Source organism: Nothoprocta perdicaria, unplaced genomic scaffold (assembly GCF_003342845.1).
Source record: "Nothoprocta perdicaria isolate Ctin4 unplaced genomic scaffold, notPer1 scaffold_100, whole genome shotgun sequence".
In the NCBI taxonomy this organism is placed as follows: domain Eukaryota; kingdom Metazoa; phylum Chordata; class Aves; order Tinamiformes; family Tinamidae; genus Nothoprocta; species Nothoprocta perdicaria.
In genome coordinates, this window is record NW_020454095.1 from 592,246 (window position 1) to 616,378 (window position 24,133).

At 52.3% G+C, this 24,133-nt stretch overlaps 2 protein-coding genes across 4 annotated transcripts in view; one reads left to right on the plus strand and one right to left on the minus strand.

Moving 5' to 3' along the window:
* The window catches only part of BCL9 (B cell CLL/lymphoma 9), an 11,441-nt gene extending 4,335 nt beyond the window's left edge, over positions 1-7,106 (plus strand). Inside the window, exons 5-8 of one of the 2 annotated variants that reach the window (XM_026040598.1) lie at positions 42-1,412; positions 1,773-2,271; positions 3,866-4,126; positions 4,967-7,106. In XM_026040598.1, the coding sequence (XP_025896383.1) occupies positions 42-1,412; positions 1,773-2,271; positions 3,866-4,126; positions 4,967-6,090 (3,255 nt within the window). In that variant the 3' untranslated portion in view covers positions 6,091-7,106. Of the gene's footprint in view, positions 1-41; positions 2,272-3,865; positions 4,127-4,966 lie in introns of both variants that reach the window. The other variant, XM_026040589.1, reaches the window with a different exon arrangement.
* Positions 7,107-13,192: 6,086 nt separating this feature from the next.
* On the minus strand, positions 13,193-20,991 carry ACP6 (acid phosphatase 6, lysophosphatidic). Of its 2 annotated transcripts, XM_026040580.1 has the most exons (11): positions 20,824-20,991; positions 19,460-19,588; positions 19,234-19,364; positions 18,851-18,858; positions 18,219-18,299; positions 17,553-17,640; positions 16,294-16,426; positions 15,503-15,603; positions 14,050-14,145; positions 13,686-13,851; positions 13,193-13,372 (listed from the first exon to the last, which is right to left on the minus strand). In XM_026040580.1, the coding sequence occupies exons 1-11, from the start codon at positions 20,989-20,991 to the stop codon at positions 13,232-13,234; spliced, it is 1,242 nt and encodes a 413-aa protein (XP_025896365.1). In that variant the 3' UTR covers positions 13,193-13,231. The 2 variants fall into 2 exon arrangements, with proteins under 2 accessions (XP_025896365.1, XP_025896360.1); XM_026040575.1 differs by lacking the exons at positions 18,219-18,299; positions 18,851-18,858 and adding an exon at positions 18,508-18,587.
* Between the last annotated feature and the right edge of the window lie 3,142 nt (positions 20,992-24,133).

Here is a 24,133-nt window from a genome sequence, read left to right on the forward strand (position 1 = left end):
GGAGCCGCGCGTGACGGCGCCGCCGCCGCTCTCTCTTTCAGAACCCGGCGATGGCGACGCTGCGGACGGAGCCCAAGGCCCTGCCGCAGGCACCGCCTCCAGCCGCCCAGGAGCAGAGCCCTGCCCCCAACGCCAAAATGCAGCCGACTCCGCCCGTGTCAGCACCGGTCTCCAAGCCCAGCGGCCCCCCGTGCCCCATAGATCAGGACAGTCCCAGCGTGGAGAGCAAAGTGATGTCTGTGGGCAGCCCCGCCAACTCCACCCCCTTGCAGACGGAAGGATTCGGGCAGAGYTCGACTCCCAACAACCGAGCAGTTAGCCCCGTGTCCCAAGGTAGCAATAGCTCTGCTGCGGACCCCAAGGGTCCTCCCCAGCAGGTGTCTGGTGGGGACCCGTCCACTTTGGGTGAGAATCCGGATGGACTGTCGCAGGAGCAGCTGGAGCATCGGGAGCGCTCCTTGCAGACGCTGCGAGACATCCAGCGCATGCTCTTCCCCGATGAGAAGGAGTTTGCAGCAGGGCAGAGCGGGGGGCCGCCTCCGAATCCCGGGGTGCTGGATGGCCCCCAAAAGAAACCCGAAGGGCCGATCCAGGCCATGATGGCTCAATCCCAAAGTTTAGGCAAAGGGTCAGGGTCTCGGACAGACGGAGGGGCCCCCTTTGGCCCCCAGGGGCACAGGGAGATGCCCTTTTCCCCCGACGAAATGGGGCCGCCGCCCATGAACTCGCAGCCGGGACCCATAGGCCCAGACCATCTCGACCACATGACTCCTGAGCAGGTGGCCTGGCTCAAGCTGCAGCAGGAGTTCTACGAGGAGAAGAGGAGAAAGCAAGAGCAGGTTGTTGTGCAGCAGTGTTCCCTGCAGGACATGATGGTCCATCAGCACGGGCCTCGTGGGGTGGTGCGAGGGCCTCCCCCTCCCTACCAGATGACCCCTGGGGAGGGCTGGGGCCCTGGGGGCCCAGAGCCCTTCCCTGAAGGCATGAACATGTCCCACTCTCTGCCCCCCAGGGGCATGGCCCCTCACCCCAACATGCCCGGGAGCCAGATGCGCCTGCCTGGTTTTGCAGGAATGATGAACCCTGACATGGAGGGCCCCAGTGTCCCAAATCCCGCCTCCAGACCTGGGCTTTCGGGAGTTAGTTGGCCAGACGAAGTGCCAAAAATCCCAGACGGCCGAAACTTCCCTCCTGGCCAGGGCGTCTTCAGCGGCCCCGGCCGAGGGGAGCGATTCCCCAATCCGCAGGGCCTGCCCGAGGAGATCTATCAGCAGCAGTTGGCTGAGAAGCAGATGGGCCTCCCTCCTGGCCTGAACATGGAAGGCATCAGGCCTGGCATGGAGATAAACAGAATGATTCCCTCCCAGAGACACATGGAGCCCGGCAACAACCCCATCTTCCCTCGCATGCCGGTGGAAGGGCCGATGAGTCCTTCCAGGGGGGACTTCCCGAAAGGAATGCCCCCGCAAATGGGCTCTGGGAGGGACCTGGAGTTCGGGATGGGCCCCGGCGGCATGAAGGGCGACATGGGTATGAACGTCGGCATGGGCTCCAGCGCACCGCTGGTCCCTCAGAAGCTGAGGGAGGCGGCCGTGGGGCCCGAGGAGATGATGAAGCTGCGGCCCGCTGTGTCCGAGATGCTCTCCTCGCAGCAGAAAATGGTGCCGCTGCCCTTCGGAGAGCACCCGCCGCAGGAGTACGGCATGGCTCCCAGGCCCTTCCTTCCCATGTCTCAGGGCCCTGGAGTCGGTCTCCGCAATCTCAGAGAACAGATGGGGCCTGACCAAAGGACTAACAACCGGCTCAGCCACATGCCGCCACTACCTCTCAACCCCAGCAGTAACCCCAACAGCCTCAACGCTGCTCCCCCTGCGCAGCGCGGCCTGGGCCGCAAGCCCCTGGATATCTCCGCGGCCGGCCAGGTGCACTCGCCGGGAATCAACCCCCTCAAGTCCCCCACCATGCGCCAGGTGCAGTCTCCCATGATGGGGTCTCCCTCGGGGAACCTCAAGTCTCCGCAGACGCCCTCGCAGCTCGCCGGGATGCTGGCAGGCCCCACCGCCGCGGCCGCCGCTGCCTCCATTAAGTCCCCCCCGGTTCTGGGGTCTGCTGCTGCTTCTCCTGTCCACCTCAAGTCTCCGTCTCTCCCTGCACCTTCTCCTGGCTGGACGTCGTCTCCCAAGCCCCCTTTGCAGAGCCCTGGGATTCCCCCGAACCACAAGGCGTCTCTCACCATGTCTTCTCCAGCCATGCTGGGGAATGTGGAGTCAGGTCAGTGCCTCCTCACGTACCCTTGGGGTCTCTGGTTCGTGGCGGGCGCTGTGAAGGGTGCGGGAGGGCCAGGAGGTTGGAGGGAGATGGTGCAGCAGAGCCCCACAGCCCTTCCTCTGCCTGCCCCCGAGGCCGGCAGAGCTGGGGCTCAGAGCTCAGGGCCTGTGTTGGCAGCATCTGAGTGGCTTTCTTCCTTCTTTGGTGCTTGGGTGCTGTGATAGCTCCCTAGCATCCAGGTGAGGGTGGTCTGGAGGCAGCCAAGTAGGAGGTGTTCCTCAGAGTGGTTCTTCCCGGCGGTTCTGCCTGTAGCTCCTGACCACTGTAGCATCATGGAGAGGTGTCTGCTTGTGTCACGGAAGCGCCTTGGGACCGGGCTGCGTCCTGGGACCTTGGCGTGCGAGCCTGGGCCTGAGAGCGTGCGCAGCTGGATTTGACTCCCGCCGGGCTACTTGGCCTGTCGGCAGCACGGGTCTCCCTCTCCCAAATACTCCCGAGGCCTGTAAGGGAGGAAGCTCCGACTGCAGCATCCTGCTGGAGCTTTCCGACCCGGGGGAGGCTGCTGGGGGACTTGGCCAGAGGCCGCTGCAGAGCTTTGCCCACGTTGCCCTCTAGTGCCACTGTGAGCCCAAACTGCTGAAAGTCTGAACTGAACGCCTTAGTCCCTGCCTAAGGCTGTGCTTCAAAGTTGCTTTCCAAAGCTCTTCCAAAGGAGCAGTATTTGGGGCCTGAGGGGTTTTGTCTTCTCCATTTCTGGGGTTTGGGAATGCAGTGCAATGGGTTTTGAGTGTCAGTACAACTTGAGTTTAGCACCTTTCCTTCAGGTGAGTTCAAGAAGCATGAAATTCATCGTTGAAAAGCAAACGAGATTGGAAGTACAGTTAAGTTATTTCTAGTTTGGGGAGGGCAAAGAATTATAGTAATGTAATAGGCACAGAGAATGCTTAACTGGAATGAACAGTAAATATGTGAGCGTAAAAGTTGAATGAAGTTGAAACGAGGGATTTTACTTGTGGCTGCTGATGCAGCTTATCAGAAATCTGCCCACATCTCAGCATAAAACTCTACAGCTTTTCACACGCAGCCAGTGTCTTCTGTGCATGTTCGGTTCTTCCCCAAAAGAAAAAGGGAAAGGAGTTAAAGTTTACGTTGGCTGGGTGCAAGAAAAATTGATTGACCTAGATTTGGATTTTTTATACCTAGACCTCATGAATAAGTCTGTCTCCAGTGAATGGAAGTTGAATAGGAGGGTTGAATAGTACAGTTGYCAGCCTGTGGATTTGTACAGGCTCAAGGTAGTTCCAGTAGAAGTAGAGAATCCAGAGTGTAACACACACTAACCAGCTGGAGCAACAAGCTTATCTTTGTGGTTTACCTTTCACAGGCATTGACTGCAGTAGGTAGATTATCTCTTGTGATAAAAGGGGTTTCTAGTTATTGAGACTTGTAGGAGAAAAGGGTGTGATTGAGAAAGAAACTTCCAGATGTAAAAAAAATACATATTTTTATTTTTATTTTTATTATTATTATTATTATTATTATTATTATTATTATTATTATTATTATTATTATTATTATTATTATTTTTAATCTTAAGGTGGTCCACCTCCTTCCACAGTCAGCCAGTCTGCTCCTGCGACTCTCCCTGGAAACCTTCCCTCTAGCAGTCCTTACACGATGCCTCCAGAGCCGACCCTTTCTCAGAATCCTCTCTCCATAATGATGTCCAGGATGTCCAAATTTGCCATGCCCAGCTCTACGCCGCTCTATCATGATGCCATCAAAACTGTGGCCAGTTCAGACGATGACTCCCCTCCAGCACGATCCCCAAACTTGCCACCTATGAACAGTGTACCAGGTGAGAAGCTCGAGGGAGCCAAGTTTCCTTTGTGTGGTCCAAGTTACCAGCCGATGGCAGTGAGAGTGATTTTCATGGAAGCTTCGTCAGATGAAGAGCATAAAAAATAAATAACGAAACACTGTCTTCTCAGGTTGTCTTATGGGTGAACATGTTTATATGAGAAATCCTTGTTGATTGCTTACTGTTCATGAGCACATGCATATTTAATAATAAAAATGGTTGTCCCTGTGTGCCAGTTCAGTTAGCATAATTGAAAGAAGGGATGACTGGATGTTTCATTACAGTGGCAATTGGTAGGGATTCGCGATGAGTTTACTTGTAGGTTCCCTGCCCGTCGCGCAAAGTGGTGACCAGAGTTGCTGAGTAGACCTGGAGAAGCTTGTTAATTGAACAAGCTGGCGGTGATAGCTCATTAACCTCAGCGATCACGTCCTGGTCTCGTGAGGGTTTCCTGATTCATGCGTTTCATCAGTTTTGACGGGCGATTCAGTCACCTCCCGGTGGACAAGCAAGTGTCCCTACGCCGCTGATCCGCAGCCGCCGTGGTTGTCACCGCCTGCGTGGCCGAGGCTGCCGGGGGAGTGCTGGGAGCAGGGGTCGCACAGCACCCTGCCTCCAGAGCAGCCTTTGGGTGCCTTGTGATGGGGCAGTGACAGCCGAGGGTGGCTGCTCTGCAGCAGCATCCGTTTGCTGGGTAATATGGTGGTCTCCAGGCTGACACCTTTCTACAAGTGCTGTTGTTTTGTGGGGTTGGGAGTATTGCAGAAAGCTCTTTGGTGTCTTTGTCACTTTTATGGGCTCTTATCTAAACCTAACTCTTTTTTTTTTACCCCCTAGGAATGGGCATTAATTCTCAGAATCCTCGAATTTCAGGTCCAAACCCAGTGGGTCCAATGCCAACCCTCAGCCCAATGGGAATGACCCAGCCTCTTTCCCATAACAACCAGATGCCCTCTCCGAACGCTATGGGACCCAATATACCTCCTCACGGGGTCCCCGTGGGACCCGGCCTGATGTCACACAACCCGATGATGGGGCACGGTTCCCAAGAGTCTCCGATGGTACCTCAAGGACGCCTGGGCTTCCCACAGGGGTTCCCTCCCGTACAGTCCCCTCCACAGCAGGTGCCATTTCCACACAACGGGCCCAGCGGAGGACAAGGCAACTTCCCGGCGGGAATGGGCTTCCATGGCGAAGGACCTCTGGGGCGCCCCACCAACCTGCCCCAAAGTTCGACAGATCCAGCACTTTGCAAGACTGGAGGCCCTGGCGGTCCGGACTCCTTCACCGTCCTGGGCAACAACATGCCTTCGGTTTTCGCCGATCCGGAGCTGCAGGAGGTGATCCGCCCCGGAGCCACGGGCATCCCCGAGTTTGACCTCTCCCGGATTATCCCGTCGGAGAAGCCGAGCCAGACGCTGCAGTATTTCCCTCGCGGGGAGGTGCCGGGCCGCAAGCAGCCGCAGGGCCCGGGGCCCGGCTTCTCCCACATGCAAGGGATGATCGGAGAGCAGCCGCCGCCGCCGCGGATGGGACTGGCGCTGCCCGGCATGGGCGGCCCCGGGCCTGTGGGCACGCCGGAGCTGCCCCTGGGCACGGCGCCCTCCATGCCGGGCCACGGCGCCATGCGGGCGCCCGCCTTCCTGCAGCAGGGCATGATGGGCCCGCACCACCGCATGATGTCGCCGGCGCAGGCGGCCATGCCGGGGCAGCCGGCGCTCATGAGCAACCCCGTGGCGGCCGTGGGCATGATGGCGGGCAAGGAGCGGCCGCCCGCCGGCCTCTACAGCCACCCGGGCCCCGTGGGCTCCCCCGGCATGATGATGTCCATGCAGGGCATGATGGGACCCCAACAGAACATCATGATCCCGCCGCAGATGAGACCCCGCGGCATGGCCGCTGACGTGGGCATGGGAGGCTTTAGCCAAGGCCCCGGGAACCCGGGGAACATGATGTTTTAAGCTGCTACCCTTGAGACTGGATGTCGCGATCCGTGTCGAGATGAGATTCCGAGTCCTGGGGGCTTTCTCGGGAGCTCCAGGAGTACAGTTTGGCCATGCAATAGGTGAACAGAGACCAGAGGACGCTTTGGGAAATCTCGAATGTATGGAATTACCTGAAAAAAAAAAAAAAAAAGAATATTCATTTTAACAGGTTGGATTTTTTTGTTTGTTTTGTTTTGTTTTTTTTTTAAGATTTATTTTTTAAAAATTATTTTTGTGGACTTGGGTATCCCGTGACGGCACCTGCTTTGAGAATCTGTAGCTGTATTTTGAGAATTGCCATTTGTCACAAGTTGCACCATTCTCTGTATGTTTACGTCCTTCGGACTGGCTTCTCACAGGACTTTTGGTTAATTTTTTTCGTTGGTTTTTTTTTTTTTTTTTTTTGTGTACTGTACTATATTGTAAAAGGGATTTTAGCAGAGACTTTAGTCTTTGGGGTGAGAGGAGAATGGGATTCTAGGCTGTTTACTTTAGGTGGAGAATCCATCTTCAGAACTTCGGACTATTTTCCTTCAACTCCAATGTATAGAAAAACCAAACTACGACCTCAGAGCAGAGTATTAATGAAAAGCACAAAAAGGAACTTAAGTTCAGTGAGGGGAATCTTTTAAAAGAAATAAATAATAAGTTAAGGACATATTTTTCAAATTATGGCGTGCTGTCCAGCACCTTCTGTCTCTCCCTCCCACTCTTTATTAAATAGGCTTCTCTCTCTCCGTCCCCYGTCTGTCTCCTCCTATGGCAGCTGCAATACGTTGTGTTATTTTGGGGCATAAATCTAGGAGAGCCTCTCCTCAYGTGGGGACTCTTCCCACTTTCAGGAAGGGGCTGGACTCGGACACTGTTACGTTCTACAGTAGTCTCTCTCACTGTTTCCTATTCTCCTTTTCTTAGAAACCCCAAGTGATTTTATTAATGTGGGAGTGGAACAGACACTAAAAGTTATCCAGGATTTTTTTTGTGGTTATTTTTTTTTCTTCCCCAGCGTAAAACGTTCTGTGTAACCTCCATTAAATTTGGTACAAAACCACTCGCCAGGGCTGTGGTGTCAGAAAAATAAAATATATTGTTTCTTACAAAAACGAGCTGTCTTTCTTACCCAACTCAGCTGTGTTTCATGTACACGAGAGGGGCGGCTGGATGCCTGTTTGCTCTCCCACGTGGTCACAGCCGGTCTGGAGGTGGGATGAGCCTTGGCCGTGCCTAAAGATCTGCTCCGTGGGCAGCTGAGTGCTCCTTGCAGGACCCTCCTGGTTGCTTTCTCTTCTCCTGAGAACAGCCTGCTTTTCCTTGGAAAACCTCAAGGATGGTGGCTGCGGTCCTGTGCCCTCCATTTAGAGAGGGTCAAGGAGCAGAGAGAGCAACTCGCTGTCTCTGTCGCTTCCTCCTGGTGAGTTTTTGTGGCACTTCCAGGTAGGCGGTTTGGAGCTTTCCCTGCTCCTGCTGAGCACTGGAGACTCTTAATGCTGCAGAAGACGTTGGGTTGAGTGTTGCCCTTGGGGTGTTGGACTGGATAGAGTCTCTGACTTCAGTTGCTCCGAGGCTGAGATAGTGGCGACTGGATGAAGTTAAATAACAAAGGTGAGAGATAGATAAATCATTGCTGAGCAGATTTTTATCAAGACAACCCTGCTGGGTAAATTGTTGCTTTACGGCGATTCTCAYTGATCGCTTCCTAATCCTCTGTCTGTCTTTTCAAACTTCTCTTTTGAGAGAATTTCAACAAGCAAGTTTTAAGGCTTTGTCTAGGAGCAGTGGAAGACCAGGCACTAAAACGCCGGCTGAGTTGAGCACCACTCCTGGAGAAGACAAGGAGGTGYTGGAAGAAGATCCTTAGGGAAGGCAGCGGGTTCTGAAGCCGTCTGCTGAGGCAGGTAGCAATTCRTGTGCTCTCTGCCCCTGCCCTGCCCCAGCACTGTACATGGAAAATGCGATCTGCTTCCCCCTTACCTCGATTTGAATCTGCTTCAGTGAGTAGTTAACTCGCTCAAGGGCAGGCTGTTGGTGGGAAACTTCACGTGGAGAATGAGTATCTTCAAAGCACTTGTGCATCTGGGTTGTCAGACTTACCTGCTGTGGAACAGGTGGGAAAAGAACCATTGTCCGTGGCGGGTCCCCCAAAGCTGAGTGGCTGGAGATTCAACAGGAGCCAACCCGGGTACCTCTGCAGGCACACGGTGCTCAGCGGGTTCCGGCGGCTGTTTCCAAATTCACCTTTGTGCTGTCATGCAAATTTAAAATGATTTTGGGTGAGAATTACTCTTTTGACAAAGTGTGGGATGTATGTTTTGGTGCTTCCCTCTAACGAGACAAGTAGTGCGCCTGAAGCACTTGTCAGGATTTTAGAAAGAGATGACAGTGACACAGTAAGTGCCATTCCCGTGCTGTGGAGTTACCTCTTCTTTAAATGGTTCTATAGCTTCCTTTTGGGGATCTTGCACTGGAGCTGTCACCATGCAATCTTTTTAAGTGATACCGTTTCTGCCATATGAGTCCTAAATATTTTTATAATGTTGAATAAAGTAAACTTCTTGACTGGCATAGAAATAACTTGGATTTTTTTAAAAAATGATCTTCCTCAGTGAGTCCTATGCCTGCTGAGGTATTCTGAATAGCAAGGGATTCCAGAGGGGACAGTGGCTTAATCTAGGAAAAGAACCAGCCTAAAAACCAGCCAGGTTCATTGTTTCAAAGCTGCTTAACTGTGAGAGGAGATGTTTAAGCTGTCAGGTAAATAAAGCTTCTTCTGTGTCCATCTAATATRCAATTTTGTCATTTGATATCTTAAAAAGATCTTTTCCTATAGAAAATGCAGAAGTCTTGGGTTCTCCCGAGTCCATACAGGTCYGCTTACCCTCTGTGCCGTTACCTGATTTCCCCCTGGATAATTGACAAGAGGTTCTCATGCTTCAGCTGGCTCTGGTCTGAAGATCGTCCTGGTGGGTATAGACAGAGCTGCTTTGTTTTGCTGCGGTTCTGTTTTCCCTTTTCCACTTCGCAAATGAAAAATCTTTCTAGCTGCCAGCCTTGCAAATTTACCTTGGGATCTGTAAGTCAGGCTCTGTTCTCTCCTGCTTATTTATAATCAATAGTAACTGTGACTCAGCTCTGGTAGTCATGGTGCAGGCGAAGATGGAAACGGGGGTTGCCATTTTTAGTTTTCTTCCCCTTTTTTTTTCTTATTTAACTTTCAAATTCTCCTCCTCCACCTTTGTTTGAAAGAATGAAGTAGACTTTATTCATACATGCTTGGCTGCTCTTCCTCTCTAGTAACATGGGAGGAAACAGTCTGCTGTTCAAATTATCTCATCCCAGATGGCTGCGCAGCCGGAGCGCAGAGAGACTTAAAAGGTAGACCCAGCAGATGGTGAACTTCTGAAAGGCAGAAGTAACGCGGTGCCTAAATCAAAAGTTAAAGTATTTGAAATCTGCTTGTTTTAAAGTAGTAGGTTGTTGCAAACTGGTCATCTGTGAAGTACACTAGCAGTTTTAAGCACAATCCCCTAAATTTTTTGCTTTCAGCAGGGCACCTGTCTACCAAATCATAGAATCACAGAATGCCCAAGGTTGTTGTGCAAGTCAAGAATGCCCTTCGGACCTCAGAGGTCATCTAGTCCAACCCCCCTGCTCACACAGGGTCACCTAGAGCACGTGGCACAGGGCTGCAGCCAAGCGGGTTTTAAAGATCTCCAAAGAAGGAGATCTTTCTTCCAAAGAACATGGCAAGCAACTAACCAGTCTCGGTTTCGTGCTCCTGGTGGTACTGGTGGGTGAGACAAGACCAGCACATGGAGATGGGATCTGCCTCAGCCTTGTTTGGGACTGGGGTGTGGGGCCCTTGGGGCCCCAAAAGCCCGTGTCCCCACTGGGAGAAGGCGCCGGCAACTGAACCCAGCCCGAGGATGGGTGGGAGTCACCAACTTGGACACGCCTGGGGCTGTTGGAGCTTGATRCTTGTGGTGATGAAGTGTTCGGGCCGTTACCAACACGCTGTGTACAGGACTTAAATTTGTGGTGCTTGGTACGTTGATTGCCTATTATGCTGGTTTTCATTCTGATGGCAGGAAAATCTACATTTGATTAGTGATTTTTTTTCCCTCTCTCTCAGCTCTTGTGGGTCTGAATGCTTTCCTTACRCACTCTTGGCAGGCTGTTTGCTGAAACCTGCTCCCAGCTCCAACATTTCTTGAGGAGAGATGGTCCCTGTTCAGTACAGGTCTGTGTTTGGTGGAGCATGCCTCGCTGTATCAACTTGGTAATAATTGTCAAGCTAAAAAAGGTATTTTCTATCTTATTTCTGCGCTGGGTGTGTCATTCTGGTGTGGTGACCTCTTACTGAAAGATCTTTCAGTCTTTTGCCAATTCACATAGTTTCCAATTGTTTCTGCTAACGCTGGTTGTTGTGGTAGATACGTAACACTTTGTTATTGCTGTTTCTATTTAAAATTGAAGCGTGTCATCTGGAGTGTTTCTCAGCCCTTAAAAAACCCCAAGCCCCAACTGCTCAGCTGTGTTGGAGCTATTGAGAAACGGTAACAAGCTCGGTATCCTCTTGATGCCCAAGTTGGCAGCCCCTCGGCACCACGTTCATGGTGCTTCACGAGGAGATCTGCTTCCTCGCTGGGGCGGATTACTGCACACTCAGGCTTTAACCTTGCAGTTGTTTTTACCTTGAGTCAGAGCATGAGTGAGGAGAGAAAGGAAATGGGGTTTTAACTGGGATGCTGGAAACTCTAAAGATATTTTACATTAGGGGAAAATAAGTTTTTGAGTTTTGAGAATTTGAGTTGACATCTTTTCTCCTCATCACATAGTGAACCACTGTTGCCCTAAAACATCAAGTTTATGAGGGAACCTGGGGTTGAATTTCTTAGCTGATTTGGGAAGTTCTTGCATTAACAACCCTGGGACAGCTGGGTCCCCCCCTTCCTTGTCATCTCAGTTTTGCCATTTTTCAAGTTTTGGGTGAGAGCAGACCTATTCCTATGTAGATTCATTGGAATGTTGGTTTCTTGAACTATTTCTTTCATGTTGTCAAAAATGCCTCAACCCTTCCGTAGGGTATTTGCTGTTTGRCTCTTGCCACTGAGCTCTTTGCTCTTAAAACTCTTCCCTGGTCCCAGCAACCCCCTTTTGAAACGGTCCTTTCCAGCTGGTTTGGTCAGAAACACCTCGTRGGTGGCACCTTGGGCCCCGCGGCTTCGCAGCTGCCCTGTAGCATTAGAGCAAGGCAGGGCCCAGGTCGCTTCCCAAGGAGGGGATGGGRAAGGGCCGGCATGGGGAAGGCCCAGGTGTGAGGGACGGGCAGCAGCCCCTGTGCGAGACAACCAYGAGGTCACGGCTCCCAAGGAGGCGTCTTCCTCAGCACTGCCGGCAAGGAGCAGCCCTGTCTACGGAGGCTTTCCCCTCTCTGCAAGGTGTGATTCCTGCCTGGAGCTATTGGATTATTTCAATGGTGTGAACGCAGCGCCCTTTCATAAGCTGCCGCGCRCTCGGAGCAGCCTGTGGTGTCGAGATCTGTGGATCTTAAGGTTGTGTTACCGTTTTTCACATGTTTGCTGTTCCATTTGCTGGGCTACGTTCTTGCACCTCCTGCTTTAGGAGAAGGTGCACGCAGTCCTGTTTTGGCTACTGATGTGGCCAAGGCTTTTGGTGACATTCCCTGACGTGCTRGTTCCTAAGCAGTCCGTGTCTGTCAGGAGTCATTCGCTATCACATACCAAATGTTTCCATCACTCTTCTGCAAATTCGCTATAACGTGTTTAAGAGCGAGAGATTAGAGCAGAACACACTGTTCTTAAGCAAGGGTAGGCCATTGATTTTTTATATAACAACATTATGTTTTTAGGCTGTATAAGGAATTTGATGGAAAATAACAACATTTTGTTTGCTTTCTTGACAGCTTCTAACAGCAGTTCACTGAGATTTCCATTCACCCTACTAAATACAGCAAAGTCTTTAGTATTCAAATTATTCTGCTCACTGTACGTGCTGTCAACGTGTAATTTTGGTGGGAGCAGCCTAAAGAAAGAGCAGAGCTAAACGCAGCCCGCACTTCTCGGGCAGAAGGTTGTCTAGCACCTCCATTCCCATGTCCGTCAGTGCCACATCAATGTCACTGCACTCTGCTTTCCTGGGGTCAGAACAGGGAGCCCCACCAAAACCGCAGGATCATTTCACTAAGTGGTACCCCTGCTGTAGTCTTTGCATACCCCCGAAGAAAGGGCGTTGGGCCCTGCCTTTTACTCACTAGTGGTTTTTTATTTGGTTGGATTTTAGCATTTTTAGGTACATAGTYACCCTTCATACTGTTTTAGAGGGAAAAGTGGCTACAAGAACCAGCAGCACCAGTGCCGGCTGTGCTGGTCCCTTCCCAGTGCTGTACCAGCACGTGCAGAATAGATGCAGCGCTGCCCAAARCGGGTGTCAGGAGCAGCTGCCTGGGTTTCCCTGTCTCAAGTGCATTAAGCCGGGCTCACCAGGAACGTGGGCTCCTGTGCTTGGCCCGCGGGGGTGGTTTTTGCATCTTCACATACTCACAGCMGAATTCCCTTATGTACGGGAATGCAGGGAAGAGATTTGGAGTCTTTTTGTACGCACAGAAGTGCCCTCAAGTCGATGGAGCAGCTAAATGCAAGCAATTTGGGAGGATAATCTCCCTGTAGAGCAACTCTAGAACATGAAGAAAGGGAAAAGGGCAGTGGTTTCTGCAGATTTCCAAGGATAAAAGCAGATGTCAAAGGCCTTAGGTCTGGCAGCCCAGACTTCATCCCACATTCCCAGGGTGGGAGTTTGCTCTCGTACCCTGAACCAGCAGGGCAGCTCAAACAGGCCTCTCCTCTCTCCCACTGCTTCCAGCCTCTCCCTTCCTTTGTAGGGCTACCCAGAAGTGAACTCCAGCCATTCTGCTAGTGGCTTCTTTTATCTTGCTGCTGACAGCCAAGAGAAACACTGTGCCACAGCCTGGTAGGGACCAGTCTCCTCGTCTAAATTAACTTGGAATGGGGAAGGCTGGGAAGAATTTAAAAATAAATAAATAACAGAGAAAGAAGAGTAGTCAAAGGTTGTGACAATAAGTTTWATTTAAGATAACTACTTATGAGTCACTTGGCTGATTCTGCTCCACTTGGGAGCACAGGTTATTGTACTCCTCTGGACTGACGGCGTATTGTGAAAGAACTTGTAGGAATTCTTCGAGTGGACAGAGACCAGCTCTACATCCTTTCACCACTTGTTCCTGCAAAGGCAAAGAGACAATAAATCACATTTCCTGCACCTGGCCATTTTCATTGTTGCTAACGATGCGTCCTGCAGCGGGGAACTAGGCGAGTCGAGGCGAGCACGGAGGCCGACGTTAAAGGCTTCTCGCCTGAAGCTCGCGCTAGGTCYGCCGCCAGATGAGGGTGTCCCGGCTGGCAGGCACGGGCTGCAGCGTCTCACCGCGTTACCTGCCGCCCCGCAGCAGCCTCGCTGCGGGTCTCGTGTCAAACRCAAGGCAGAGCCCAACGGCCCTAACGCGTGTGATGAACTTCCTGGGGCTCTGTTCTTACCTCCCCGTGGTAGGACAGGCGAACAAACCACTCCTTAGACTGCTGGTGCTGATACAGCTCCAGGGTCACGTCCGCAGCGTAAGGCGGCCACTTGTGATCAAAGGTGCCCAGGGCCACCAGCAGAGGAATGAGGGTAACGTCATGAGAAGCGTAGAGAATGAGCTTCCTGATTAAAAAAGGGAAGGGAAAAAATCCTCAAAATGGTACCTGTGTTCCCCATGGATAGGCAGTATCCCTCATGCTTTTTCTATCGGCTAAGGATTCCTTCTCTTTACCCACACATTCAACATCCTTCTGAACTAGCTCTTCATGCTGACAGCAAGTCAGAATTTATAACGATTAGAAGATGAGATCTGCCCTGTACCTGGCCTCTCCAGCTGGAGATAAGGGATCTGTTGCTTCCGTAATGTTCTTCTGTAAGGTATAGAAAAGGAGACCAACACTCATCTGAAGGACTTCTCTATAAAAGAGGTAGAAATAAATCTTTAAAAAAAAAACAAAAAACAAAACCCCTCAAATTAGGTAGTTTCAGGTGAACACCTGGGAACCTTCTTTTCTCTTGCAAATTGACAGTCTGCTGAAGGCAGCTAAGAACCATTAAATGTGATTCCTACAGTTACTTTTTTTATTTCAACAATTGCTTAGTCACCGCAGAGATTTTTATGTGATTGCTGACTGGGAGGGGAGAGGTGTTAACAAGGCAGCCTCACCAGATGTGGTCCACATAAAGGGAGAACCATGGGGTTCTGTATCCTATTTTGTATCCCTAGTTGTGATTCTGGATGCATGCGTTTCCCCTAGGGAAGACAACCATAGCTGACTGCGAAAGAGCAGCTGAAGGTGGGGGCTTTGTTTATTTTTAATGGGCAAGGGAAATGTAAGGATAAGAAAGCAGCTATTCTTAAAGATTTGTTTTTATCCTAGTACTAAATGAAGAGATGATATTTCAGCAGGTTCTGGTGTGAAGAAATGCCCTCTCCCTAATGAGCACCACAGTGGGAATGGAGGATGAGTTTCACTGTGGCTCTCCCCAGTGTTGCAGGACTGGGAGACTTTAGTCTCTCAGTGCCTGAAGTCTCTCCTGTAAGTTAAAGAAAAGGCTAAGAACGACTGCCCTAACAGAAAAGGGGATCATCCGAAGCCACCAGGGGAGAAGAGCTGGTGATTATGGAAGCTGTGAGTAAAGCTGAGATGAAAACTGTTGCTAGGCTAGCAGCTCAGCCTAGCTCAGCTCAGCAAGGCAGGTAAGTGTGTGGTAGCATCTACTMCAGCATCACACTGCATTTTGTGTGTGCGGGGCCAGGTGCCACCTCTTCCACTAGCGTCAGTGCTCTTCAGTCGAGCTGTGCAGGTGCCTCCCCTGGGAAAAYTGTTTCATGCTGGAATTCACACAGTAGCTGCGGGGACAGCCCTGCTCAGGCAGCCTCAGCTTCAGGCTGGAGCCTTCTCCTAGTCCCGTCACTCCTGGCTGGGCCAGGGGYTCACTCCGACTGAGGCAACTGCGGAACTCGCCGCCGGCCTCAGCAGTGCTCCTGGCGGGAGGCTGCTCCCTCCACATCCGCCAGCAAAACGGGACGTAAGCCCTTATCTTGGCCTGCTCAGGGTGGATGCGCATCCCCAGCCCACGYCTGTGACGCAGGGCACAGGACGCTGCACTGCGGGGGCTGAGGCTCGAGCTTCCCGAGGGAGCAGTAACCTGTGGCGTGGGAAGGGCAGCCCGTCCCAAGGACTCCTCACACCCGCCCCGGCAGCCTGGGTGGCTCCTGGGCCCTGTGCGAGCCGCCGAGAGCCCCTGCAGCGGGGGGCAAGGCTACCACCTTGAGCCCTCCTCCAGGATGAACAGCATCGAGTCAACAGAGCGACGCTCAACCGTCTCCCAGAAGCTCTTCAGCACCGGGCAGCTTGGCAAATCGTGCACCTGGAGGAAGAGGAGACAACGCAACAACAGGTAGCCGAGCCTGAGGATGGACGTGTGACCCTCCACAGGAGGCAGCCGCTCCTGGCACAACGTTCATACGAGAGCGTGCACCCCTTGCAGGGTTTTTAAACATACAGATTTTCTCCATGTACCAAGATGACGGATGTTTGTTCTCGAGTCTACACTTACATGTAAAAAGAGTATAACAGGCCTTCAACTATTCAACGTACAGGCCAACAGGTCTAATGACCATTAGCTCCAGCAACACTGGGTTATTAAGTGCTGTACAGATATCCAACTCCCTTCCAGTAGAGCAAGAAGTGTGGCTCAGGGACAGTATGCTACAACCAGGAGGAGATGACCTTTGGTAGATGCTAACTGCCAGAAAAGAAGAATGCAACTTGTAACGAGGTACAAGGCCCACCTGCCCTCTGCTCGGCTTGCTACTGTTGAAAGAGCCACCGGATTTTAAGATAAGGGCATAAATGTGGGAGATGAGTCTGGAGCCACTCTCGAGCACTCCTGACATTGCAGTCGTCCTTAYGGAGGTTACACTGTTTCTATAGGCCTGCAGCACTGCACGGCAGGGTATGGGGCCCCCCACTGGCATCAATGGGTTTTGGTGCCTTTGTGGCTTCTCCACACGGATAGGAATATCCGTGACTGTGCAGCAGACAGGCCCCAGCTCACCTGCTCGGCGAGAATGTTATCCAGGAGATTAAAAAAATCAATGGACTTATCACCATCAATACCCATCTGCTCCTTAATTGTTTTCAGGTCATCAGAGATACCTGGTTGTAGCTGAGAGTTCTTCAACTTCTCCCTGTTGGGGGATTAAGAAAGAAAATGGCAATACTTGGGGATGGTGTTTGCAAAGTGAAGCACCTAGAGACTCACTTGTGACAAGTTCACCTYGCCCTTTGTTAGAATCCACCTGTCCCTTCATGCTCTTTTAAACCTCACTTTATAACATTCAGCTGCTGTTGAGCTGAGAATATCAGTGCTGGCCAGGAACTTCAGATATCATGCATGGCTTCTGTTTTCTTTGGCCCTGCTTTTTTAGGGAGTGAGCAGAAGTTGTATGGTTCGGATGTTTAGTTTTTTAATGGAATATGGGGGTTTATTTTCTAAATTGAAGATGTGACAAGGTTTGGCAAGGATAGTCTTTACCTGGGACAGTACTTTTTACTGCACCTTAAAAAATACCTTGACACAGTTGCAAAATGTCCACAGTTGGTAGGCTGGGGTGGGTGTGGGGACAAAKTTTATTCTCTTTTTGCACAGTTCATGTTTCTAGCGGAGTCTGAATATATTTGGGCCTTTCCTGAGCTGCTTCCTAAAGCTACCAGCTTACCACAGTGAAGTTTTTGCAAATGACTTCTGATAACTCTTGGAAAACTTTGCACAAAGATATGCTGGTGTACAATGCAGCAAACCTGTGGCACACTTGTCGCTGCTCTGCAATTTCCATGGCCTGCTCCCCCTACCTAACCTGGCTTAGGCCTGGGCTTTCTGTACTGGTACTCCACTGTGCCAACTTGCGTGTTCTTTTTATGTAGTGGATTTCTTATTTTCCTCAACTAGTCTTTGTTGGGGCTTTTAAATGTGTCAAAGCTGAGTATATTCCCTTTTTTTTTGAAGGTGTAAATTTGACAGAAAAGTTGTAACAACACCCAAACCAGACAAATGCCCTCCCCTGACTCCATTTCTCCCCCCTCTCTACCTAGACAAATATATAAGCACTTTTGAGTGTCTCTTCATAGACTGCATAGTATTTGACTCGTCTCACCTACCACTTTAAACAACAACTAGCTAACCGTTCCCAGAGAGCAGTAACTGGCAGGGGAAGCAACTGGGAAACGGGAAGCAAACCATGGGAAGCAAAGTGCTGTTTTAAATCGCTAGCACTGCGGTGAGAGCGCAGCAGGGCAGGCAGGGCTGGCAAGTACCTGCTCAGGCACTTCAGGCGCTGGCAGTTCTGGTAATTGGGGTAGAGGAATTCGGAGCTTGCTTCGTCGGTGACGATGACGACAGGTCCTGCGGAGCGAGAAGGAAGGAAGGAAGGAAGGGTCTATGGCCCTCGAAGGAACCGCCCGTCTCCAGGTGCTTTAATCGCTCCCTCAGGACCAAATTTGGATTTTCTTGTGCACAGCAGCTCCCCCCAGAGCTCTGTTGCACTAAATGAAACAGCCTGATCTGTGGCTTTGGCCCAAGTTTGCTACTGTTAACTGGCAATCCTCACTGAGCTACCCGCCTCAACCCAATCCCCCAGGCTTGTTTCTGTCTGTGTAGCCTTCATTTCCAGGGGGCTGTTGGTTAAGTGTTAACTTCTCCTAGCTGTGTGTAGTGAAAAGCAGTTTCTGTGTTGGGAGGAGTCATAATCCCTGGCRAGTCACTTTGGCTTTTGTTCCTAGACTTGAATACATGGGGAACAGAGATGAGTTATTCATACRGCATGTTACAGAACGTATGAATATTTGTCAGCTACAGGTCACACTGAAAGTTTCTCCAGGTGCCAGACTTGTGAAGGATCCTGGGACTCCTACAGATGAGGTGCCTGGGTTTTGCTAGAAGCTTTTTCCCAGATGCAACAGTGCATCTTGCAAACAGTGAACCTGGAAGTCTTTGCTGAAGCTGGTGAACGCTAACCTCCTCAGTTGGTCTGAAACTGCAGCACTGATGGCAACAGATCCAAGCTGGGCACCAGCAGATTGCTACATAAAGAGAGGGAGCAAGTGACAAGCTGATAAAGGATATACAGAACAGCAGGTCATAGGAAGAGGGGTGGGAGCCAAGAACAAAGGAAGAAGCAACAACCAGGAGCCAAGGGGAACTGCCATGTGAGATATGGGCATCTAGGGAAGGCTGAGAAAGCAAAGGCATCACTTGGAGGTCTCCCCTAACCTTCTTTCTGCTGTTGGTACAGTCCAGCTAGCAGGCACCGCGTGGACTCCAGATTCCGGAAAATATTAGTGGAACGGACGCTGAAAGAGAGGAAGCAGCTTGTGAGGCAGCACCTTCTCCTTGCTGTGCACAGRGCTGCAGCTGGTGAGGACTTACTGCAACGGAGGGTTCTGCCTTCTCTGTGGCTGCASAAACCTCTGAGAGGATTCATCTCACCTCACTATGGAAGTCTTAAGAAAACAGACACTCGTGTCTGACTTGCCTTTTAGCTTCCCTTCAGAGAGAGTGGAGATGACAAATGGGCACTTGTTAGCTGTGATTTATCTCATCCAAAGCCAGACGCTTCCAGCACTACTGATGTGAGCAGCAAGGATGTTCTTCATCTCACTGACCTTTGGCTGCTTACCCCACAGTGAGTTAAGCTGTGCTCAAGAAACACCTATTGCTCATCACTCACCATAAAGGCAGTTTACCTAACACCACTGTCGATGGCTAAACCSAGGCAAGATGGATGCGTCCCCGAGGTGCTCTCGGCACTGCTGCAAAACTAGGCACCTTGTACCTGGGACGAGGTCCCATACTGGGTTCTGCAGCCTGAAGCAGGAGGGAGGGCACAGGGGTGGCTGGGTGGGAGAGCTGGGGCAGGCTGTGTGGAAAGACCCTAACACTGGAGCACCGTGAGAGGGGAGGACACAGGGAGAGGTCCAGAGAGGCACTGACACTCACAAGACCTCGGCAGGCTTAAATGTGGGTGAGAGGAAGTTGGTTTCTTCCACGTAGTGTCTCCTCAGCCTTTGCCCCAGGGCAAACATCTGCTGCATCCCCACTGTGGTCAGCTGTCCTGCAATTGCACCACCCTGAACAGAGAGAAGGGAGGAGACCCGTTTCAAACACGGGAATAAGCAGGGCTTCTCTGGGAACAACACGACGGAACCAGGCACGGGAACCTCACCTTAAATATCGTCTTTTTGTATTGCTCATCGTAGGGCGAGGGAGGTCGCGGGTTTCCGCTGAGGTCRGTCACCGTGTAATCAAACTTTGTCTGAGCAGGGATATCTAGGAGAGCGGGGCGCCACTCCACCTGTTCCAAAGCAAACCAACAGCGCTGCAGCAGAAAGCAAGCACCAAGAGCACCAGGGCGGCCCCGTCAGGAGGTGCTGCCTCGGAGGCAACGCAACGCGCAGTCCGACAGAACCACGACAAGCGGAGCAGCCGTCGCTGCTACTTGTCACACACGGCAAGGTTTCTTTAAGCTAATACCTGGCACCGCTAGGCGGGAGCACAAGGGGCTGCCCTGTCGCGGGCCGGGAGCAGGGTGGCAGCGCGAGGACAGGTGAGCGAGTGCCCGGCTGTGGGGCGGCTGTGGGGCAGCAGTGGGGCACAGGGCTGCCTGTGGCTGTGAGCTGCGCCTGCAGCTTTTGCCCTCGCAGGTGCCCCGGCTTCCCTAGCCGGGGGGCTCCCTGCAAAGCGCGTCACACAGCTCRGCCTTCCCGCTGTTGTCCGTCCGCACATCCAATAATGCGTGGTAAGRCTGAGCTAAAGTGAATCCATTTTATCTTCCATGTTCTCACGTTTCCTCCAGATCTACTATTGACAATCTCTTTGCAGGGGGGAGGAAAAAAAAAGTTTCTGCAGTGAGGGAGCAAAGCACCGCGGTACTTTGGCCAAGCAGGCTTTCCTCTGAGCTGCAAACACGAGTCAGCAGAAACCTAAAGCCAGTGTTAGCACAACTACACAAGTAACCTCGCCATAAAGAGAGCGTGAATCCTGTCAGCTCAGGGACCAGCAACAGCAGCCTGCGGGTACTCAGCCCACTGCAAAYACTGCACTCGAGAGCGGCTTTAGCTTTCACTGCATCTTTTCCATGTTGTTGAGGCCCTGCACTCCAGTCCCCTCGCAGGCTCGCGGCTCTGCACGTGTGCTACTTGCACAAGAAGCACGAGAGCTGTATTTTCCCTTGTGAAACAAGCCGGAGCCTCGGTTCCGGACTGTGCTCCGTGTCCTTTGGGGCATCCCGCAGGCGCCCCGCACCGGGGCAGCACCTGCCTAACCCAGGGCGAGCGCCGGTGGAAACAGCCCCGGGAACGGCCTCGGCGCGCTGCAGCCTTCCCCAAGCCCACGGCTGGCAGCCCGCGGCGGCGAAACTGCCCGGGCGCTCTCAGTGACGCGATATATATATAGGTATAAACTTATAGGCATTCACATTCGGGTCGGAACCGAGCGGCGGGCGGCCCGCCCGCGGCCCCTTCACTCGTCCCGGTCCCGGTCCCGGTCCCGGTCGCGGTCCCGGTCGCGGTCCCGGTCGCGGTCGCTCACCGGCGGCGCCCCCGGGACGGGCCGCAGCGGGGTGCGCGCCCCGTGCCGGAACACCACCTGCACCAGCTTCAGGTCCAGCTCCCGCTGCCCGCCCGCCGCCGCCGCGCGCCGCCGCTGCGCCCAGGCTGCCAGCGCGCCCAGCAGCGCCACGCGCCTCCCCCAGCCCATGGCGGCGGCCGCGGTGCCGCCGGCCCGCAGCGCAGCGCAGCGCAGCCCACACCGGCCCGGCCCGCGCGGCGCCCCGCGGGAAACGGAGTCCCCCACCCGCCCCGCGAGCGGAGCGCGCGCCGCGGCGGGACTACAACTCCCAGCGGGCACCGCGCGCACCGCTGTGCGCATGCGCGGGGGGCGGCCGTTGGCCGTTAACGGCCGCCGCGGGGCGGGGCGTGCGCCTGGTGGYTTCGGCTTCTAACCCTCCCCGCCGCGGGAGCGTTGCTGTTGCGGTTGGGTCTCTGTAGCGGAGAGGCGGGCGAAGCTGCCAGCTCCACAACAGCCCTGCCTGCTGCTACCTGCCGCCTCTGTCTCTCTTTCTCTCTCCTATTTTTATTTTTTTTCTCACCTTCTTCCCCACCCCTTGTGCTTACCGTGAGCTCAGCCATCTTCAAAGTGAAAAGCTGCAGAGTCCCAGGAAGSAGACATCTTCCTGTGCTTTATTTTTATTTTGATCTTTTCACGCTTAGCACTGAGAATATAATGCGTTTAGATAGGAAAGCCTGTGCTAGTGCTTATCAGTGCATTGAATTTAGTATCGTGACAGCTGGGTTAGCGAAGGTTGGAGGAAAGAATTCATGGTGAAGAGAGAGGGGGCTGCCAATAATTCCTCTCAGTTGGGCTCATAGCGCCCTCCTCTTAACAGCAGTGAGTTTGGAGGGCAGTTGGGGAAGGGGAGGACATCACATTCAGTTAAGTCTCTTGGGGAACAGTCACAATATACAGAATCTACTGTATACAATATCTACACAATACACAGCATACAATACTTTGGTCTTTAATCTGTCCATACGGGCCTAGCATGAGCAGCAGGAGACGTTTCCCTCTCATCATTTCCTCCAGTCCGTGTTTTAATGGGAATGTTTCACCGAGAGAATGGCTCTGCTCTTTGGCACCGCAGCCTTTTCCTTTCCTTGTCTCTTCTCCGTCAATCCCTTAACCTTACCGTGCTGCTGGCGCTAAATGAGGTGGTGGCAGGGCTTTTTGTTGGGAGGATTTTCAGTCGGGAATCTTTCCCGCTGTGCATTTGCTAAACAAGTTGTTTTGTTTGCTTTTTAATTTGGGTGCCCGGCTGCGGCCCCTCTGGRAAGGCAGTGGATGGGCTCAGCCCCTTCTTGCCTGGCCCTCCTTCCCACCACGGCTTTGGGAGCTGGGGCAGCGCTTGGCAGCACCGGAGCTGCGGAGAAGGAGCCACCAGCGCAGCCGCAGGGCGGGAGAGCAGGATGCCTGGGCTCCATTGGGGTGGGAGTGAGGCAGGGCTCCATCGCATGAGCTGGAGCCGAGCACAGCCTGACGTGCTCCGCAGGGACTCGCCACTGTCCTTAGCACTGGAGCTGCCTCTAGGCATCCGCTGGCAGCACTTGGCAAAGCTGCTCGAGGGAGGGTTTGAACACACAGCCTCCAGGTGCATGTTCCCCTGCTCGTTTCTTCAGGCACTGCCTCTCTGTTCTTTTCAGTGATTTGCGATGCTCGTGTGTGTGTACGGATTAACTCTTCAATGCTATTTTGTATTTTTTTAGCATAGTAGCTAATAACTTTGAGAAAGCTAAAGGGCTCTACCTTCATAGAGCCTTCCTTGAACTTCAGCAAGCATCCAACATGATGCTGTCTCCTTGATTCCTATAACTCTTGTTCAGGACTCGGTGGGAATGTCACTCCTGCATAGGTAATTTTTTTTTTTTCTTTTTTTAACCAGAGGATAAACCCTTTTCTTTAAATCAATTCTCTCATACTTGTTCTTATTGGGGATTCCTGCATCCTCCGTTCCATCCTACCGCCTTATTTATACTGTGAGTCACAGTATTTTTTCCTCTAGCTTTTCCTCTCTTCCTTTCATCTTGACTATGGCCAATTTCTCTTTCTTTCTGCACTCTTCTTCCTCATGTTGAGGGTTTTTTTGTGGCACCTTTTCTTGGTTACCTTTATCTTCCCCACCTATTCTCCTGCTCTCCCCACCATCATTTGGTTTCTCTTCAATCTTTGAAGATGCTGTCAGTCTCTCCAAGGAGATCAGGAGTAGCTTGACAGGAATTTGGGGTGTTCATGGAGCTTATCAATCAGTTCTCTAACCCATGGACAATTGCAGGTCTGATTGAAGCTGTATTTGCTGCCCCATTCTTCATGATTTTCTCCTTCTGAAGTGGGCTCTGTCTAGTAGGAGCTGGACGCTCCCTGGAGTCCTGGAGCTGGCGGGATGTGGTAGATTTGAAGGCTATCACAACARAGAAATGTGGTGGAGACTAGGCCAAAGAGTGTGTTTTCAGTAAAGCAGGTCTTCAGGAAACCTGCCAAGCAGAGACTGCTTCAGTGAGATATCTGCGTCTTTGGGGCTTCATAAAGTGCCTGTGCTTTGTTACAGGGATGCAGGATTTCCCTCTGTGCTTCATTGTTGCCCTAGTCCAGCGCATTCCTTCCTCAGGGAAGAGCCCCCTCTCAGACCCTCTGCTTCCCCTCTCTTGGAGGTGTGTGGGGCGCTCTGMGTTTCCTGGTGTGTGTGTTTCCTTTGTCCTCTTGCCCTGCAGAGAGTCAATACACGGGAAGGCCTTGCCCAGCAGTTAAAGGTCCAGGCTGATATCGTGGGTGCTGACCCAGGAGCAGCAGCGCCCGTGCTTGGCCCCGCTGGCTGCACGAGCTGATCTCGCAGCAGCGGGTGCTGCCAGGCCTGCCCCTGCTGCCTGTTGTTGCCAGCTGGGCCTGGCAGGAGGAGAGGATCTAGGGTGTCTCCTGCCCCAGTTGCTTCTCCCTGGGTCCCAGCCATCATGCTTTCCGTTTTCCCCAGTGCCAGCAATTAAAGAAAACGTGGGAAGAGAGACAAGACTGTTTCCCAGGAGAGTGCCACAGAAAGGAGGAGAAGGCCCATGAAGTACATGCATGGTACAGGTGCCAAGCTGGTAGGCTGGAAATGGGAAAAAAAAAACCCACCATGGGCTTAATGAGACTGCTTCTCAATGTCCATATGGGCATTTGACCCAGAATTTCCTGCTCCCCAGTTCTCACGGATGCCTGCTGGAAACTCATACTTGATCCCCATCGCCACAATGTCTCATTGCTTGTCAAACTCTAAAGGCAAGAATTGCCAAGCCACCCCGGGGGACAAATG